Raw genomic sequence first — 19,883 nt, 5'->3', positions numbered from 1 at the left:
ATGTAGTAGTGATGTAGTAAGGATGTAGTAAGGATGTAGTAGTGATGTAGTAGTGATGTAGTAAGGATGTAGTAAGGATGTAGTAAGGATGTAGTAGTGATGTAGTAATGATGTAGTAATGATGTAGTAGTGATGTAGTAAGGATGTAGTAAGGATGTAGTAAGGATGTAGATGATGTAGTAATGATGTAGTAGTGATGTAGTAATGATGTAGTAATGATGTAGTAGTGATGTAGTAGTGATGTAGTAGTGATGTAGTAAGGATGTAGTAAGGATGTAGTAATGATGTAGTAATGATGTAGTAAGGATGTAGTAAGGATGTAGTAAGGATGTAGTAATGATGTAGTAATGATGTAGTAAGGATGTAGTAAGGATGTAGTAAGGATGTAAACCCTGTTACCCTGCTCCTGCACTGTGTTGACAGTGTCACAGTGACAGTGACTTAGTGCAGTGTTTCTCAACCACTGGTCCTGGGGACCTTTGCTGTGCCCCTGAGAAGGGTCAAGTGTGCCCCTTGAAACTGCTTGAAAGCCAGTTTTGTATTTATCATTTTAAAAATGATTTAAACTAGTGAAAACAGTCGATCTACAAGCACACAACGCGGTGCGAGGCGTTGCTGTTTTCACTACTGTTGTGCGACAGCCTTGTATGATGAAGCAGGGCTTTGCTTTGCCAAGAAACGTACACATTTGAAACTTGGAGATACAAGGTTTCTTCACCGACAGTGATGATATTTACACCCCCGTATTATGTTGGTGTGCCCATGGATTCTTGGGACATGAAAAGTGTGCCCATGCAGAACAGTGACTTACTGAACTCTATGAGCAGCTTTCCATAGCCTCTGCGCTGGTAGGGGGGCAGGGTGAGGATACAAGCCACGTTGTAGTCTTCTGTCGACTCTTTCTCCTGCAAGCACACATGGACGGACGGACGGACAGACAGAAGATGGACATCATTACAAGAATTATTGAATGCTTTAACCAGTGAAAAATAGCAGATATACAAGCTCACAGCGCGGCACTCGGTGCCGAGCTTGTAGATCTGCTATCTTTGAAAAAGTTGTGAAAATGTGTACAAATCTTTGAATATACTTTATGTATTTTCAAAGCAAACGTTTGTAACTCAAATTTTTCTTCTGGGGTGGTCCCTTGAACTAAATATTTTGAGATGGGGGTCTGTGGCCAAATACATATCATTTTGGGGGTCCTTCACATGAAAAGGTTTGAGAACCACTGACATGGTAGTCTCTCAAGAACAGACTAACTGAGCTCCAGTTGAAGTGAAAAGGACCTTTTCTTTGACAATGGCTGGCCAGATTGCTGACATAGAAACATAAGGTTTTTCAAAAAACCTTATGTTTCAAAAGACACACGGGTCAAAATTTGTATTTTCACAAATTTTCAAAAATAGCAGATCTACAAGCTCACAGCGCGGCACTCGGTGCCGCGCTGTGAGCTTGTATATCTGCTATTTTTCAATAGTTAAAGCATAGAATAATGACACACAATAATGTGTACCCGTTCTAAATGGGTGTTAATTGTGTTGACTAGAAAACTATGAGGACAAACAATCATCCTCTACCTCGTTTTACTGATGAAAACTAAATGAAAAACAAAGCTATGGTGGCTAAAACTATGACCACGTGTAATGACACATCTGTCACCAAATAACAACTAGACTAACATGTTAGGGAGGGACTGGAGAAGAGATCCAGTAGAACTAAAAGACAAGTCCTTGTTTATTTATTTTTCTCAGAGTGCCGCGCAGTGAGCTTGTAGATCTTTGAATATTTTGACCAGATTCTATACATGTCTTCTAAATGAGTGGTTCTGAATTTCCTTTCATGTCAAGGACCCCCAAAATGACATGCATTTGGTCGCGGACCCCCGTCTAAAATATGTTTTTCCAGGGACCCCCGTCTAAAATATGTTTTTCCAGGGACCCCCGTCTAAAATATGTTTTTCCAGGGACCCTCGTCTAAAATATGTTTTTCCAGGGACCCCCAGAGGAAGTTTGATTTGAAAAATACATATATTCAAAGAATTGCACACATTTCCATTATTTTTCAAAAATAGCAGATCTACAAGCTCGCTGCTCTGAATAAAGAATAGTGTTTGTACCTTGGAGAAGTATTCTTATAGAATACAGAGTATAGTTTTTACCTTAGAGAAATACCCCACTATGTGGAAGCCTTTGGAGTCGTACTCCGTCATGACGTAGAACAGGAAGGGGTCCGTGTCGTAGTACAACGTCTTATGATCCAGGAAACACTTGGCCAATAAACACAAGTTCTGGGAATATGTCTGAATGTAACGCACGCACGCACACACACACACACACACGCACACACACGCACACACAAAATCTTTATTTGCGTTCACATTTCACAAGACATTCTTGAACACAAACAATGGTAGATGCACAAATTCAACAACTAGTTTATGGACATTACAGAGGCTTCAATCTGCAGACCTCACAACTAGTTTATGGACATTACAGAGGCTTCAATCTGCAGGCCTCACACAACTAGTTTATGGACATTACAGAGGCTTCAATCTGCAGGCCTCACAACTAGTTTATGGACATTACAGAGGCTTCAATCTGCAGACCTCACAACTAGTTTATGGACATTACAGAGGCTTCAATCTGCAGGCCTCACACAACTAGTTTATGGACATTACAGAGGCTTCAATCTGCAGACCTCTCACAACTAGTTTATGGACATTACAGAGGCTTCAATCTGCAGGCCTCACAACTAGTTTATGGACATTACAGAGGCTTCAATCTGCAGGCCTCACACAACTAGTTTATGGACATTACAGAGGCTTCAATCTGCAGACCTCTCACAACTAGTTTATGGACATTACAGAGGCTTCAATCTGCAGGCCTCACAACTAGTTTATGGACATTACAGAGGCTTCAATCTGCAGACCTCACAACTAGTTTATGGACATTACAGAGGCTTCAATCTGCAGGCCTCACAACTAGTTTATGGACATTACAGAGGCTTCAATCTGCAGGCCTCACACAACTAGTTTATGGACATTACAGAGGCTTCAATCTGCAGGCCTCTCACAACTAGTTTATGGACATTACAGAGGCTTCAATCTGCAGGCCTCACAACTAGTTTATGGACATTACAGAGGCTTCAATCTGCAGGCCTCACACAACTAGTTTATGGACATTACAGAGGCTTCAATCTGCAGACCTCACAACTAGTTTATGGACATTACAGAGGCTTCAATCTGCAGGCCTCACAACTAGTTTATGGACATTACAGAGGCTTCAATCTGCAGGCCTCACAACTAGTTTATGGACATTACAGCGGCTTCAATCTGCAGGCCTCACAACTAGTTTATGGACATTACAGAGGCTTCAATCTGCAGGCCTCACAACTAGTTTATGGACAGTACAGAGGCTTCAATCTGCAGGCCTCACAACTAGTTTATGGACAGTACAGAGGCTTCAATCTGCAGGCCTCACAACTAGTTTATGGACATTACAGAGGCTTCAATCTGCAGGCCTCACAACTAGTTTATGGACATTACAGAGGCTTCAATCTGCAGGTCTCACAACTAGTTTATGGACATTACAGAGGCTTCAATCTGCAGGCCTCTCACAACTAGTTTATGGACATTACAGAGGCTTCAATCTGCAGGCCTCACAACTAGTTTATGGACATTACAGAGGCTTCAATCTGCAGGTCTCACAACTAGTTTATGGACATTACAGAGGCTTCAATCTGCAGGCCTCTCACAACTAGTTTATGGACATTACAGAGGCTTCAATCTGCAGGCCTCACAACTAGTTTATGGACATTACAGAGGCTTCAATCTGCAGGTCTCACAACTAGTTTATGGACATTACAGAGGCTTCAATCTGCAGGCCTCACAACTAGTTTATGGACATTACAGAGGCTTCAATCTGCAGGCCTCTCACAACTAGTTTATGGACATTACAGAGGCTTCAATCTGCAGGCCTCACAACTAGTTTATGGACATTACAGAGGCTTCAATCTGCAGGCCTCACAACTAGTTTATGGACATTACAGAGGCTTCAATCTGCAGGCCTCTCACAACTAGTTTATGGACATTACAGAGGCTTCAATCTGCAGGCCTCACAACTAGTTTATGGACATTACAGAGGCTTCAATCTGCAGGCCTCACAACTAGTTTATGGACATTACAGAGGCTTCAATCTGCAGGCCTCACAACTAGTTTATGGACATTACAGCGGCTTCAGATATGAACAAAATCAGTTTACATTATTCTGTAACCAAGCTGTATAATAATAAATAATAGCATCCTTCAGACTAACACCTTGGTAAGGAAGGCCTCTTCCAGACTGAGGTCAAATGTACTTGAGGTCACTTCTCTACGTCCTCATCAACATCTGGTGTGACACACACGCTCGTTACATTTAATGTAACTAAAATACAGCTGCATAGCTTTAACTAGAGTTACATTTAATGTAACTAAAATACAGCTCTATAGCTTTAACTAGAGTTACATTTAATGTAACTAAAATACAGCTGCATAGCTTTAACTAGAGTTACATTTAATGTAACTAAAATACAGCTGCATAGCTTTAACTAGAGTTACATTTAATGTAACTAAAATACAGCTGCATAGCTTTAACTAGAGTTACATTTAATGTAACTAAAATACAGCTGCATAGCTTTAACTAGAGTTACATTTAATGTAACTAAAATACAGCTGCATAGCTTTAACTAGAGTTACATTTAATGTAACTAAAATACAGCTGCATAGCTTTAACTAGAGTTACATTTAATGTAACTAAAATACAGCTGCATAGCTTTAAGCCCATATTTGGGGCTTTGACTTTTTTGGACGACATGGCAAAATCACTCACTTTGTTTTTCCTGCCGTCGATCTCAAAGAAGGAGATTGTTCCTTTACGGTAGATCTCATTCCCTGGAGGATGTCGAAGATGACATTTAGTCTGGAAAGACAAGACAATAGAAGATGACATTTAGTCTGGAAAGACAAGACAATAGAAGATGACATTTAGTCTGGAAAGACAAGACAATAGAAGATGACATTTAGTCTGGAAGGAGAAGACAATAGAAGATGACATTTAGTCTGGAAAGACAAGACAATAGAAGATGACATTTAGTCTGGAAGGAGAAGACAATAGAAGATGACATTTAGTCTGGAAAGACAAGACAATAGAAGATGACATTTAGTCTGGAAAGACAAGACAATAGAAGATGACATTTAGTCTGGAAAGACAAGACAATAGAAGATGACATTTAGTCTGGAAGGAGAAGACAATAGAAGATGACATTTAGTCTGAGGAGAAGAGACAATAGAAGATGACATTTAGTCTAGAAGGAGAAGACAATAGAAGATGACATTTAGTCTGGAAGGAGAAGACAATAGAAGATGACATTTAGTCTGGAAAGACAAGACAATAGAAGATGACATTTAGTCTGGAAGGAGAAGACAATACAAGATGACATTTAGTCTGAGGAGAAGAGTCAATAGAAGTTGACTGAGAAGATCATTTAAAAAAATAGATCCGACTCCAATCTGGAGATCTGATATCTGGCAAAAACACAGATGTAGTCTGGATTAGGGATGGCCAAATGGAGATTTTTTCTTAACCGATAACCGAAAGGCCTTATCAGTTAATTAACCGTTAACCGTTAAGGAAATGTGTTCAAAAATGCGCTATTTTTGCGATTTAAAAAGGGAAAATACACCCGTTTTTCCCCATAATAAAGTGCCATATTTACACATTACAAACAATAAAACTAGGAGAAACAAGAATACAAATGTTTTCTAAGAGAAATGTGTTTTTTCAAAGAAACCGTGGGATTGAAATGATCAATCTGTAATGTGATGCGCTTTCGCCAGGCACGTGCGCACATACAGCAAAGGGGGCTGGAACCCTTAACTTTTATCAACAGAATTGTCCACCAAAAGGCCCTTCAGCCCATGCCTCTCTAACATTCTGTGCACTGACTGCACTCCCTGGCTATCGCCTAACAAAACATCCGCAGCGAGATGCTCGCATGTAGAGCAATAACTTTCAATCGTATGGCTTTTGGAATGGTTGAATCGGCTAAACGTGATGTCAATTTCATTCATTTTCTTCTCTCTCGGCCGTGTTTTGTGTGTGCTGATGCAGCGATCATTGAATTTGCGACTCTGAGCCGTGTTATTTTCGCATATCCTACTCTGTAACCAAGACGACTTTAGCGTTCCTCACGTCGTCAACATGTAACATTAGAACGTTGTGTTTTAAGCTCTTCTTAACGGGATTCAATGTGACGGGGGTCTGTTTTGTAAAATCCAATCGACGACGGAGCATTTGTTGAATAAGTCAGCGTGTACGACTCCAAAATCAAGCAGCGTCGCAGCCTCGCAGTTGCGTGAATGGATGTTACACAGACATCGGTGTCCCAGAAATGTGTGACTACAGGCTACAGCGCGTATATAGTTGCATGGTTGATGACTTGATGTTGCGTATATTGGTGTACGGGGCTTTTGGTGTGACACATGGGTTGATTTCCTTTTTCTTTTCTTTCTTATCGCTCAAAATTGACCGTTAGTGCTTACCGGTAACCAATTTCTTATCGGTTTAACGGTAACGGTTAGCCGTTGGCCATCCCTAGTCTGGATAAGGACATTAGCTTTAGATGCCTCTGGACAGGCAGATACCCTCTATAGTATAGAGGGACTCTATACATATATATATGTATAGAGGGACTCTATAGTATAGAGGGACTCTATACATATATATATGTATAGAGTCACTCTATAGTATAGAGGGACTCTATACATATATATATGTATAGAGTCCCTCTATAGTATAGAGGGACTCTATACATATATATATGTATAGAGGGACTCTATAGTATAGAGGGACTCTATACATATATATATGTATAGAGGGACTCTATAGTATAGAGGGACTCTATACATATATATATGTATAGAGGGACTCTATAGTATAGAGGGACTCTATACATATATATATGTATAGAGTCCCTCTATACTCTATACTATAGAGGGACTCTATACATATATATATGTATAGAGTCCCTCTATAGTATAGAGGGACTCTATACATATATATATGTATAGAGTCACTCTATAGTATAGAGGGACTCTATACATATATATATGTATAGAGTCCCTCTATAGTATAGAGGGACTCTATACATATATATATGTATAGAGGGACTCTATAGTATAGAGGGACTCTATACATATATATATGTATAGAGTCCCTCTATAGTATAGAGTATAGAGGGACTCTATACATATATATATGTATAGAGTCCCTCTATACTATAGAGGGACTCTATACATATATATATGTATAGACTCTATACATATATATATGTATATGTATAGAGGGACTCTATAGTATAGAGGGACTCTATACATATATATATGTATAGAGTCCCTCTATATATATATGTATAGAGTCCCTCTATAGTATAGAGGGACTCTATACATATATATATGTATAGAGGGACTCTATACATATATATATGTATAGAGGGACTCTATACATATATATATGTATAGAGTCTGTACACTTAAACTTTGTGTTGGTTTGTTTACTGTTGAGAGAGAAAACAATGTTTCACATTAAGTTAATCATCTGGGGGGTCGTGTGTGATGTGATGACGTCATCAAACGATAAAGTCGACTTCAACTCAACTTTTTACTGAGTCGAGTCGACTTGCAAAAATCACAAGTCGTTAATGCCGTGCGTTAATAAATAACACACACACACACACACACACACACACACACACACACACACACACACACACACACACACACACACACACACACACACACACACACACACACACACACACACACACACACACACACACACACAGTGTTGATTTTGTTGACTAGAATGACGAAAAATGTTTGTCGACTGTGTTTTTTTCACTGATGAAAACTAAATAAACACTAAACAAAAACGAAGCTTTGATGACTAAAACTAAGACTAAATATATTGACAATGTCGTCAACAAAATAAAAACTAGACTAAAACGTTAGGGAGGGACTGGTGGAGAAGAGAGTCGTTTTATGTTTGGTTGCTCTCAGGTGTTGCGTGCTGAAAATAGCAGATCTACAACAGGGTTCCTGCACCATTTTAAAAGCAAAATTTGAGACTTTTTAAGACCTTTTTAAGACCTCAACAAATAAAATTTAAGACCCAAATCGCCCTCCCGGGCCATTCTCTCTGCCTTTTTCCGTCGACCTCACACTCACCGAGCTGACGGAGGTGCGCCGTCTCAGGCGGCATTGATCCACGTGAGACACCGCCGAGCGAGCTAAAGCGAGCGAGTAGCCGTGTTGAGCGTTGCGAAAGTCGCATGAGACAACTCAGCGCCGTCCGAGTTATGTCACTGTCACGATAAGACATTAGTCAGGGAATATTAATAAAACCCTGGGAATAAATTCCTTACCAAACAATTTCTTCACCAATGTGTTCGTAAAGGTGTCTAGTAACATATCTAACAAAGATTGAAATTCAACATCCCCAGGAAAATCTTTGACAGCTAGGGTAATTCTGGGTCTCATTCACTTACTGTACTATAAGGGAAAAAATGTGGGATGTGAGGGGTCTAACTAGGTGTTTTTAATTATTCTGAATCCATTGCAAGCATTTGTTTTGCACTATAAAAATGATGGTTTAGTGATGAGTCATCACTTTTCAGTGGTATAGGGGTCCATTTTTTTAAGGAATTTTTGGTGCAAAAACAAATGCTTGCAATGGATTCAGAATAATTAAAAACGCCTAGTTAGACCCCTCACATCCTACTTAAAGCATATTTTTTGGGAGTCATCTTTCCCTTATACACTTAGTATAGTGTATAGTAAGAAGATTTTCCTAGGGATGTTGAATTTCAATCTTCGTTAGATATGTTACTAGACACCTTTACGAACACATTGGTGAAGAAATTGTTTGGTAAGGAATTTAATCCCAGATTTGACAGCTATTCTGCAAATTTTCCCTAATTACATCTATTGTGAGTAACAGAATATTCAGTTTTCAATAACAAAACATAAACCCAACTTCTGCAGTTAACTAAAAGATGCTGTATTTACAGAAATAAAATATAGGCCTACAATAAAAAATATAAAGCAGCCTACAGATATACAGATCCAAATAGCAAAGTTAGGGACTTGTCTTAGAAGACAGGCATATCATTATAGCTTAAAATGCCACCCCTCAATGTTAATCTCAGACTCTGAGTTAAATTATTATATTACTGAGGTTACTGAACGGGACTCTTGTCAGGAGAGGAGAGGGAAGACGCGGTGTATTGATGAGCGTGTAGAACGTAAAAACGCTCGGTAGAACAGCTGTTATAAATCACAGATGATTAGTGGATTCTCCTCTATGAAAACGGACTGATAATAACTTTATGATTGTCAGCTTCATTCTGTCGCACAGGCAGAAGGAACGGGAGTACGGGACAATAGCCTTGTTAGCATGTAGCTAATTCATCATGGTTGAGGAAAATCAACAACAAACATCGATTATGTCACACATCCCCGCATCAATGGAGAATCGCGCACGGCCGCATCGCGATTTGCGATGCAAGGGAATTGTTTAATATAAAACTTTTAAGAAGTCCACTCCACAGCCCACGACAACTCCACTACACGCCAAGTATGTTTACTTGTGTGCTCTCGTCTGAGCACAGGGGAGGCTGTTGATGTGACGGGGGAGGCTTGAGAAAAGGAGCGCTTGATTTGTTAAAAAATAAAACTACCCTCTTCCGCATCCACACATATTACCACAGTACTGACAAAACGGGCGGAGCTGAGAACAACAAATAAGCTCCTCTTCTCACTGACTGCTGCTCGCTTCAGCTTGTTCGCCGTCTCTCATCGTCTGATATTAATACATCAAATAAACAAATCAAATGAATACGCACAAATGTTTATGGCTTAATTTTCCCATGAGCCTTAAAAACACCATCATCAAATTTAATACCCACGGTCAGATTTGGTCAAATTCAAGGCTTTTTAAGACCTTAAATTCACGATTTTTTTTAAGACAATTTAAGACTTTTTAAGGACCCGCGGGAACCCTGTACAAGCTTGCAGCGCGACGCGTTGTAGATCGGCTATTTTCAGCACGCAACCAAGTATAAAATCTGTCATTACGATGCCATCAAGGCCTGCCAAAATACATTTTAGTTGACTAAATCAACTGTAGATTTAGTAGCCTAAAATCGTATGATATTCAGTCGACTAAAACTAGACTAAAACAAAAACTTTTCAGACTAAATTATGACTAAAACTAAATGACAGTTTATTCAAAAGACTATGACCCCCCCCCCCCCCCCACTCACCAGATGCCTCTGCAGACACTTAAGGCTCTTGAGGTACTTGAGGCAGAACTCACAGAGGTAGAGGATGGGCAGAGCGGTGAGCTCCTGGGGGTACGGGCTGAAGTACCTGTAATGATATAGTATATATAGATATAGATATAGTGTATACAGACTACAGAGCGGTGAGCTCCTGGGGGTAAGGGCTGAAGTACCTGTAATGATATAGTATATATAGATATAGATATAGTGTATACAGACTACAGAGTGGTGAGCTCCTGGGGGTAAGGGCTGAAGTACCTGTAATGATATAGTATATATAGATATAGATATAGTGTATACAGACTACAGAGCGGTGAGCTCCTGGGGGTAAGGGCTGAAGTACCTGTAATGATATAGTATATATAGATATAGATATAGTGTATACAGACTACAGAGTGGTGAGCTCCTGGGGGTAAGGGCTGAAGTACCTGTAATGATATAGTATATATAGATATAGATATAGTGTATACAGACTACAGAGCGGTGAGCTCCTGGGGGTACGGGCTGAAGTACCTGTAATGATATAGTATATATAGATATAGATATAGTGTATACAGACTACAGAGCGGTGAGCTCCTGGGGGTAAGGACTGAAGTACCTGTAATGATATAGTATATATAGATATAGATATAGTGTATACAGACTACAGAGCGGTGAGCTCCTGGGGGTACGGGCTGAAGTACCTGTAATGATATAGTATATATAGATATAGATATAGTGTATACAGACTACAGAGCGGTGAGCTCCTGGGGGTAAGGGCTGAAGTACCTGTAATGATATAGTATATATAGATATAGATATAGTGTATACAGACTACAGAGCGGTGAGCTCCTGGGGGTAAGGGCTGAAGTACCAGGGTTTGAGGCGATGTCGTCCCAACTCGATGCAGTCGATGTTCTTCATGCGCGTCACGATGTCGTCGTGGCTGCGGTCCGACACCAGGCTGCCCGTCATGCGGGGGGCCGTGGGGATCCCGTCAGAGCTGTCCTGAGAGTCCTGACCAGGAGGGGGCGACAGAGAGGCGCACCATTTATTGGGGTTTTAACACAATGGTTGCCTAGGTGAGCCTAAAGACGTCTGGAAACGTCTTTAAAGAGGCGGTGCCATAGTTTTGTACTTTTTCTGGTTTTCATGTGTCTAGGAGGTTGACAGTACTTCATTAGACCCCCTGGTGTGGTTGATATGAGCAATTATGAATTCCCTTTCTATTTGGGTCAAACGTGCCGGTCCAAAAACACAGATACTTATTACAGAATCAACCCCTCCCCTAATTCACCCTTTGTCAAGTCCCGCCCGTTGTCCAGCCCTTCTTCACACCCATTGGCTGCTGTGTCTTGGTGGGACATTCGGTGGGACACTCCATCCACTACCATTTAATTCAGTTGCTTCGTATTGTTATTCTGTGTGTTCAATTCTAATTTCAAACTTGGTTTCAGTCAAATGGAGCTGCTCAGTGGCAGTATAGTGACTCAGCATGTTTTTAAATCATGTTTTAGCAAATTCAACATAAAAAAGGCGGAACCAGGGCGGGACAAGGCAGATAGAGCCTGCTGGTTGGTCAGTCAGGGACCAACCAGCAGGCTAACAAAGGGTGAATTACCATTCACCCAACATACGTGGGTGTGGCTAACTTCAGCTGGGTCACCACCCACCATGACAACCACAAATACCAATGAACTGGTGGGTGTGGCCACATAAAAACTCTTTCTGTACACTTTTTTGGAAAGAATCTTCCTCCTAGTATAATCATAATAGTAGATTAATCATGTTTTAGAGGGGGAAAACTCATGGCACCGCCTCTTTAATGCATAGTTGGCGTTCAAGATGTTTCTATCAATAGATAATGATCAATATTGCTATTTCATTGCCAGATTAGCAAAAACACTACATTACCCATAAGCCTCAGCGGCGCTCGCTGATGACGTGCATGCCGTGCGCAGAGCTCTGGGAAACAGAGCGTCATTCTGCTCCATGTTATGTGAACGAGAGCTGCTAGCAATGCTAGCTCCGACACGGATCTATGCACGCACGACGCTCATGCACGCGCCTCGGTGAGTTCCATTAACCCTATGATGGCGTTCAATGTGTTAAAAGACCTGGAAACACTTTGAACCGTTGTTTCATGCTTTTTAACTGTTAAAAAATAGCAGATCTACAAGCTCGCAGCAGCGGCACTCGATCTGCTATTTTTGAAAGTCTTTTATTTTTGAAAGTCTTTTTGACACGATTCTATAAATGTCTTGTAAATCAGTGGTCCTCAAACCTTTTCATGTCAAGGACCCCCGAAATTACATGTATTTGGCCGCAGACCCCCATCTCAAAATATGTTGTTCCAGGGACCACCCAGAAGCAAATATTTGAGTTACATGAAACACGTTTGTTTTTAAAAAGATATATTCAGACTTTCAAAAAAATAAATCAAGATTTTTCAAAACAAGCTTGTAGATCTGCTATTTTTTTGCTTTAATTCTAGGCCTAAATGGGTTAAAGGAGCAGTTCAGTGTGTGTGTGTGTGTGTGTGTGTGTGTGTGTGTGTGTTGCTCGCGCTAATGCTGCAGCCACGGAGACATAACTCTGAGCAAGGAGAAAAGTCCCACGCTGAGGTAAACGTGTTGTTGTGGTTTGATTGGAAGTGGCTGCTGCTGAATGGAGCTCCTAGCTTGTGTTCCACTACTATCTGTCCCTTACATTGGATGTTTATTTTTCGGCGCTGTTGTGTGCAGTCTGTGCCAGGCCAGCCTCGTCCGTCCGTCCGTTCAACACACATCACATCCCACAAGTAAATCCTGGCTTTTATACTTCTTCATCACAGCGTGGTGCGTGTCAAAAGTGGCTGATCTACAAGCTCACAACGCCTCGCATCCGTGACGCGTTGTGAGCTTGTAGATCTGCTATTTTCCAGGCGCAGAAACTTTCAGAATGAGTGTTCAGCGAGTCACTACAGTCAGACGTCCAGCGCAGCGCACGTTATTATTTGTATTATTTAATAATCTAACATAGCCTACTATTCAAACACTTTCACAAGCTGTGGTTTAATATTCACATTAAGGGTAACAAGCAGCCACGCTGCATGCACTGCACATTATTAGAACAAGTTTGCTAGCGAGTGTAAATCAGCTTCCTCAAAGGAAAAGAAAGGAGGGGAAAAAGCATTGGAAACATAAGGGTCGGGCCTCGGCGCGGGCGGACGCATTTTAATGATTAATGATCGGACGTCGATTCTGGGCGGACAGGAAAAAATGGGCCCGATCCCAGCTCTACCGGGGACCCCCCAAAATAATCATATTTGAACTAGGGACCCCCCAAAATAATCATACTTGAACTGGGGACCCCCAAAATAATCATACTTGAACTGGGGACCCCCAAAATAATCATACTTGAACTGGGGACCCCCAAAATAATCATACTTGAACTGGGGACCCCCAAAATAATCATATTTGAACTGGGGACCCCCCAAAATAATCATATTTGAACTGGGGACCCCCAAAACAATCATCCTTACCATTTAGGGTGCTCAGCACCCCTAGTTTGACTCAGTTCCACAGATAAATATTGTGATAATAGCAGATCTACAAGCTTACAACGCCTAACATTGCGAGGAGTTGCGAGCTTGTAGATCGGCTATACTCACAATTGTTGAGTTTGTGGATTACTTTTGATGTAGTAAAGGAATTTATTTATTTGTATTTATCACTTCATAAATATGCAGATAGCATGTATACACTTATACTGTGTGTTGGTTTGTTTACTGTTGTTGCGTGAGAAAACAATGTTGCACATTAAGTAAGTCATCTGGGGACCCCCCTAGAACTAGTGTGGGGACCCCTAGAACTAATGTGGGGACCCCTAGAACTAGTGTGGGGACCCCTAGAACTAATGTGGGGACCCCTAGAACTAATGTGCAGACATGCAAACAGCCCCAAGGTGAAAAAGGTGACAAAATTTCAGGGGTTAAAATGTGCGCCGCGCTGTGCGCGGCGCGAAGTTTTTGACCTTTTCGGAACGGGTCGAGTGAATTTGCACGATTATAACTTGGTTAAACAGTGACTCATACACAATACATGCAGCAAAATTGGACTTGTTGCCTACCACGGCTATTATCACGGAGCGGGGCGGGACTTCCGCTTTTATGGCAAACGGGCAGCCCGACTTCCGCCGCCGCTCTAACTCTATGGTGCGGGTAGTCTCGCGAGGCAACAGTCTGGCCTCGCGAGACTACCCGCACCATAGAGATAGAGCGGCGGCGGAAGTCAGGCTGCCCGTTTGCCATAAAAGCGGAAGTCCCGCCCTGCTCCGTGATAATAGCCTATTGTTCAAGATATAATAAAGAAAATTAAATCTACAATAAGAATATAATATAGCCTACAGATATAGTTATAGGAGTATCCTAATATTTAGGGACTTGTCTATAGGCATAGCCAGACACAATGCACACTGTGAGCTTGTAGATCGGCTATTTTCACTACTTCTTAAAAAGGCCTATTTGTTTTCTAAGATCATTTCTTTGATCATTTGTATTTTATTTATTCATGAAATTAGAAAAATAATATTTATTTTTAATCATGAAATGTTTAGCTTTTTTGGGGAGGGAATGTTTTGTAATTGTTTTTTTGTAATTAAAAACTAAATGTAGAAAACCAAAAATGAAGGGACCCATAAAAATGTGTCAACGACCCACAAATGGGTCCCGACCCAGGGTTTGGGAAACAGTGTTGTAAATCACAGATGATTTATTTAGTGGATTCTCCTGGCTGACTTTTTGCAATCTAGCCATCGTCAAAGTCAAAGAAAAGGTTGATCCTTTTCACTTGTAACTCGAGCTCAGTCCGTTCTTGAGAGACTTTTTGTGACTCGTCTCAGCGTCATTCTGTAGGCAGAAAGAACGAAGTCACGGCACTAGCGTTAGCATGTAGCTAGCGCATCATCGTCGAGTAAAATCAACAAGGCTACAATCGATTATATAACGTCACACATTGATGCAGAATAGCGCACCACCGCGATGGAACTTTGCAAGTTTTGAGCGCTCTGCTCTGTGGCTCGCAGTACAGTGGCTGGCTGGGCTCATTCTGACTGAGCGCTGCCTGCAGTTGACGTTGCGTGCAAGAGAAGGGAGCGCTTGATTTGTTAAAAAATAAAACGACCCACTTCCCCATCCACCTTCAACCCAATTGTACTGACAAAACGGACGGAGCTGAGAACAAGAAATAAACGCTCCTCATCTCACTGCTGCTCTGACGATACGACACCCCCCCACCCCCCTAAACAGTTTTTTTTAACGAATCTGCACGATTCACACAAATGACCAATTTGGATTCAAAACGGCGATTTTCCCCGAAAAGCTACAAGTTTGCATGCCTGAATGTGGGGACCCCTAGAACTAGAGTGGGGACCCCTAGAACTAATGTGGGGACCCCCCTAGACCTATGTGGGGACCCCTAGAACTAATGTGGGGACCCCTAGAACTAGTGTGGGGACCCCTAGAACTAATGTGGGGACCCCCCTAGAACTAATGTGGGGACCCCCTAGAACTAGTGTGGGGACCCCTAGAACTAGTGTGGGGACCCCCTAGAACTAATGTGGGGACCCCCTAGAACTAGTGTGGGGACCCCTAGAACTAGTGTGGGGACCCCCTAGAACTAATGTGGGGACCCCCTAGAACTAGTGTGGGGACCCCCCCCTAGAACTAATGTGGGGACCCCCCTAGAACTAGTGTGGGGACCCCCTAGAACTAATGTGGGGACCCCCTAGAACTAGTGTGGGGACCCCCTAGAACTAATGTGGGGACCCCCCTAGAACTAGTGTGGGGACCCCCCCTAGAACTAATGTGGGGACCCCCCTAGAACTAGTGTGGGGACCCCCTAGAACTAATGTGGGGACCCCCCCTAGAACTAATGTGGGGACCCCCCTAGAACTAGTGTGGGGACCCCCGGTTTGGGAGGACAGTGTGGATGTACCGGCGTGGGGAGGGTTTTGCCTCTGGAAGGAGCAGAAGGTTGAAGGTTGAGATCTTTTAGACTCTTCCTCTGAATGGAAGGAAGAAAAGGAGGAGTTATAAGTTAACCCTCAAAGGCATTCATTTCAGAGAATGTAGCTTTATTTTATTAAAATTAACCAATTATTTTATTTAGCTTGTTAATATTAATTATAACTAAACCATTATATTTAGCTCCTTAATATTAATTATAACCAATTATATTTAGCTCCTTAATATTAGTTTAAAAAGGACATTTAAAAGGACATTAGTGTGAGTGTGTGAGTGTGGGGGGGTCCCCACATCATGTTGGGGGGTCCCCAGATGATTAACTTAATGTGCAACATTGTTTTCTCACTCAACAGTAAACAAACCAACATAAAGTTTAAGTGTACAGAGGGTATCTGCACATTTATAAAGTGACAATTTAAGGACTTTTTCACTCATTTGCTGCCCCCTCCCGAGTTTAACGAGTTATTCCCGTAGTTTGACATTTTACTTCCTACCATCTACTAGGAATGATCGCGATATTGCATGTTTGACCCCCATACAACCCCATCTTTCAAACATGGCAGCCATGTTTGTTTACATTTGAAGAAAACATAATGGCTGCTATCTCATGAATGCCTGAATGGATTTCCAAGTGTTTTTTTTTGTTTTGTTTAATAGCTGTGAGCGGCGTGCTGTGCACACGTGGTGCACGATCCGTGCACCACGTGTGCACGATCCGTGCACTATGGATTACATGGCAGTTCAGCCTGAAAATGTCAATTTCTAAAGGGAAGAGTATGTGTTAAAATAGGATTATTGTGGGTGTAGTAAAGTGTGTCTTTAGAGGGAACCTATAATAAGTGTGTGTTTAGATCAGGGGTTTTCAAAGTGGGTGACGGGGCACCCTGGGGTGACGGGGCACCTTGGGGTGCAGTGACAGCAGTCCAGGGATGCCGCAAGATCATTTGATAATATTTGGAATTTATTTGGACACTTGAAAAAATATTTAGTATCATTTTAAAGTTACAGTTTAGGCATTTAGCAGACGCTTTTAATCCAAAGCGACTTACAAAAAAGCTTGAAGTATAGTTATTTTCAGTCAGTTCTAACCAAAATGGCTGTTATCTCAACGCCTCTCGCGATGCAAGGCGTTGTGTGCTTGTAGATCTGCTGTTTTCACTAGTTTAGTACATTTTATAGATGATAAATACACGGTTTTGGACATACAAGGTTTCCACCCAACAACGATGATATGCTATAAATATAAGGTGCTGGGAGTGAAAATGATAATGTAGGGGTGCCTCGGATTAAAACAATATTTATGGGGTGACCTGAGACAAAAAGGTTTGGGAACCCCTGGTTTAGAGGGAACCTATAGTAAAGTGTGTGTTTGGAGGGGGACGTCTTAGCGGGTCGTACCTCGTCCGTTCCGCCACAGTTGGCCTTCCTCTTCCTGCCGGGCTGTGATTGGAGGAGACGACGCGCCGTGCCGTTCTGCTGCTGCACAGGAAACACAGAGGGGTCACATGATCAGGACGAGCCAATGATGAGCAACCATTCAAATGGGGGGGGGGGGGGGGGGGGGGTAACCACCGCGGGCCGGAGGATCATTTGATGATATCTGGTATTCATCAATATTATATCACTTCACTGTGCTTAGTAAAACACAGAAGCACTGGGCAGACGTCCAGTGTCAAAGTAATGGTGAAAATAAGCATCGGACATGGTACGGGTCTACTCTAAAGTCACGGCCAGACCGGCTCAATTTTCTCCGGCTCCATTTGGGACCGGATCCAATCATTCTCGATGCCGTTTGGGGTCGGGGTGGTAAATCAGAATTAGGGGTGGGCGATATGGTGATAATTATCGTTGAGACGATACAATGTCTCCACGATATGCCTTTTCAGGAAAATAAATCCTGTTTAATCGTTAATACAGAGATTCATTACAGAATTCAATTTAAACCTGCATTTTGGTCTAAATCAGTAGTTCTCAAAATGTAAAATGTCAAGGTCTCCACTTAACTCTGACAGTCTACAAATGAATTCATTTGTATACTGTCAGAGTTACATATTTGTAAAGTTGAATTTAGACCTCCCAAAAGGAACCCAGAGAGTCTAGTTTTTGTAAAGTACCTTGAAAAATAACCACAAAAACCAACGTGAAAAAGAATCGTGATAAAATCGTGTATCGTGATACAGCTTGGGAAAATATGGTGATATTGTATTTTTCCATATTGCCCACCCCTGATCAGAATGTTTCTTAGAGGAATTGGGCTTGGACCAAAATAATCACCCGTGGTTCCATTTGGGGTCAGGGCTCGTTTTGACCCCTGCTCCCCAGCTCTAACCAGAGGTCCATGTCATGTTTTATCTGTGCCTCTCATGCAGAAGGTTGACGTCACCAAGAGCATGCTGTCACAACGGGGTTCTTAAAGGGCCTACACCATGCTTTTAAAACTATATTTTTTGTATAAATATATGCTCAAAATTGAGTCTGCCTCAACAAACACTCTGACCATTCTTTTTGTTTGTTCTAGCTCTACTATAATGAGGCTCTCCAGCTGCAATACCAAAACTGCCTCTGTTTGCTCAGGGGCGCATCTAGTGGGGTTTTTCCAGAAAAAAAAGAAGTTTTTTGAAGAAAAAAAAGTTTTTGAAAAAAAAAAGTGTTTTGAAAAAAAAAAGTGTTTTGAAAAAAAAAGTGTTTTGAGAGAAAAAAAAAAAAAAAAAAAAAAAAAAAACGGGAAACGTGTGTGACGTCACATGCGTCAACTCTCAGAACAGCACTGTTCTGAGAACCCGTGGAAAGCTTTTCATCTCTGTCTTCCCAAAACCAGAGAAAGACACAATGGTCAGAAATAGGACTTTGTGAGGATAGAAGGTGCCAGTGGGACTAGGGATGGCCAACGGTTAACCGTTACCGGTAAACCGATGCGTCACACCAAAAGCCCCGTACACCAATATCTACGCAACATCAAGTCATCAACCATGCAACTATATATATATATACGCGCTGTGGTCACACATTTCTGGGACACCAATATCTATGTAACATCCATGCATTCACGCAACTGGGAGTGTGCGACGCTGCTTGATTTTGGAGTCGTACACGCTGACTTGTTCAACAAATGCTCCGTCGTCGATTGGATTTTACAAAACAGACCCCCGTCAGCGTCACATTGAATCCCGTTAAGAAGAGCTTAAAACACAACTTTCTAATGTTACATGTTGACGACGTGAGGAACGCTAAAGTCGTCTTGGTTACAGAGTAGGATATGCGAAAATAACACAGCTCAGAGTCGCAAATTCAATGATCGCTGCATCAGCACACACAAAACACGGTCGAGAGAGAAGAAAATGAATGAAATGGACATCACGTTTAGCCGATTCAACCATTCCAAAAGCCATACGATTGAAAGTTATTGCTCTACATGCGAGCATCTCGTTGCTGCTGTTTTTAGGCGAGAGCCAGGGAGTGCACAGCATTTTAGAGAGGCATGGGCTGAAGGGCCTTTTGGTGGACAATTCTGTTGATAAAA

The 19,883-nt window shown here is 41.7% G+C and overlaps 1 protein-coding gene across 3 annotated transcripts in view; it reads right to left on the bottom strand.

Moving 5' to 3' along the window:
- Positions 1–19,883, bottom strand: part of LOC308304298 (histone acetyltransferase KAT5-like) — a 35,664-nt gene that overhangs the window by 5,569 nt on the left and 10,212 nt on the right. The window contains exons 7-13 of one of the 3 annotated variants that reach the window (XM_080748873.1): positions 17,762–17,842; positions 16,335–16,403; positions 11,234–11,376; positions 10,363–10,468; positions 4,872–4,961; positions 2,162–2,302; positions 812–905 (exon numbers count right to left, since the gene is read on the bottom strand). In XM_080748873.1, coding sequence (XP_080604999.1) covers positions 812–905; positions 2,162–2,302; positions 4,872–4,961; positions 10,363–10,468; positions 11,234–11,376; positions 16,335–16,403; positions 17,762–17,842 — 724 coding nt within the window. The remainder of the gene's footprint in view (positions 1–811; positions 906–2,161; positions 2,303–4,871; positions 4,962–10,362; positions 10,469–11,233; positions 11,377–16,334; positions 16,404–17,761; positions 17,843–19,883) is intronic. The other 2 variants (XM_080748874.1, XM_080748875.1) reach the window with 2 other exon arrangements.

This window comes from Nannobrachium achirus, assembly GCF_963921795.1.
Source record: "Nannobrachium achirus genome assembly, chromosome: 19".
NCBI lineage: Eukaryota > Metazoa > Chordata > Actinopteri > Myctophiformes > Myctophidae > Nannobrachium > Nannobrachium achirus.
The sequence above is the reverse complement of the archived record's forward strand: the minus strand, read 5'-3'. Positions and strand labels throughout refer to the sequence as shown.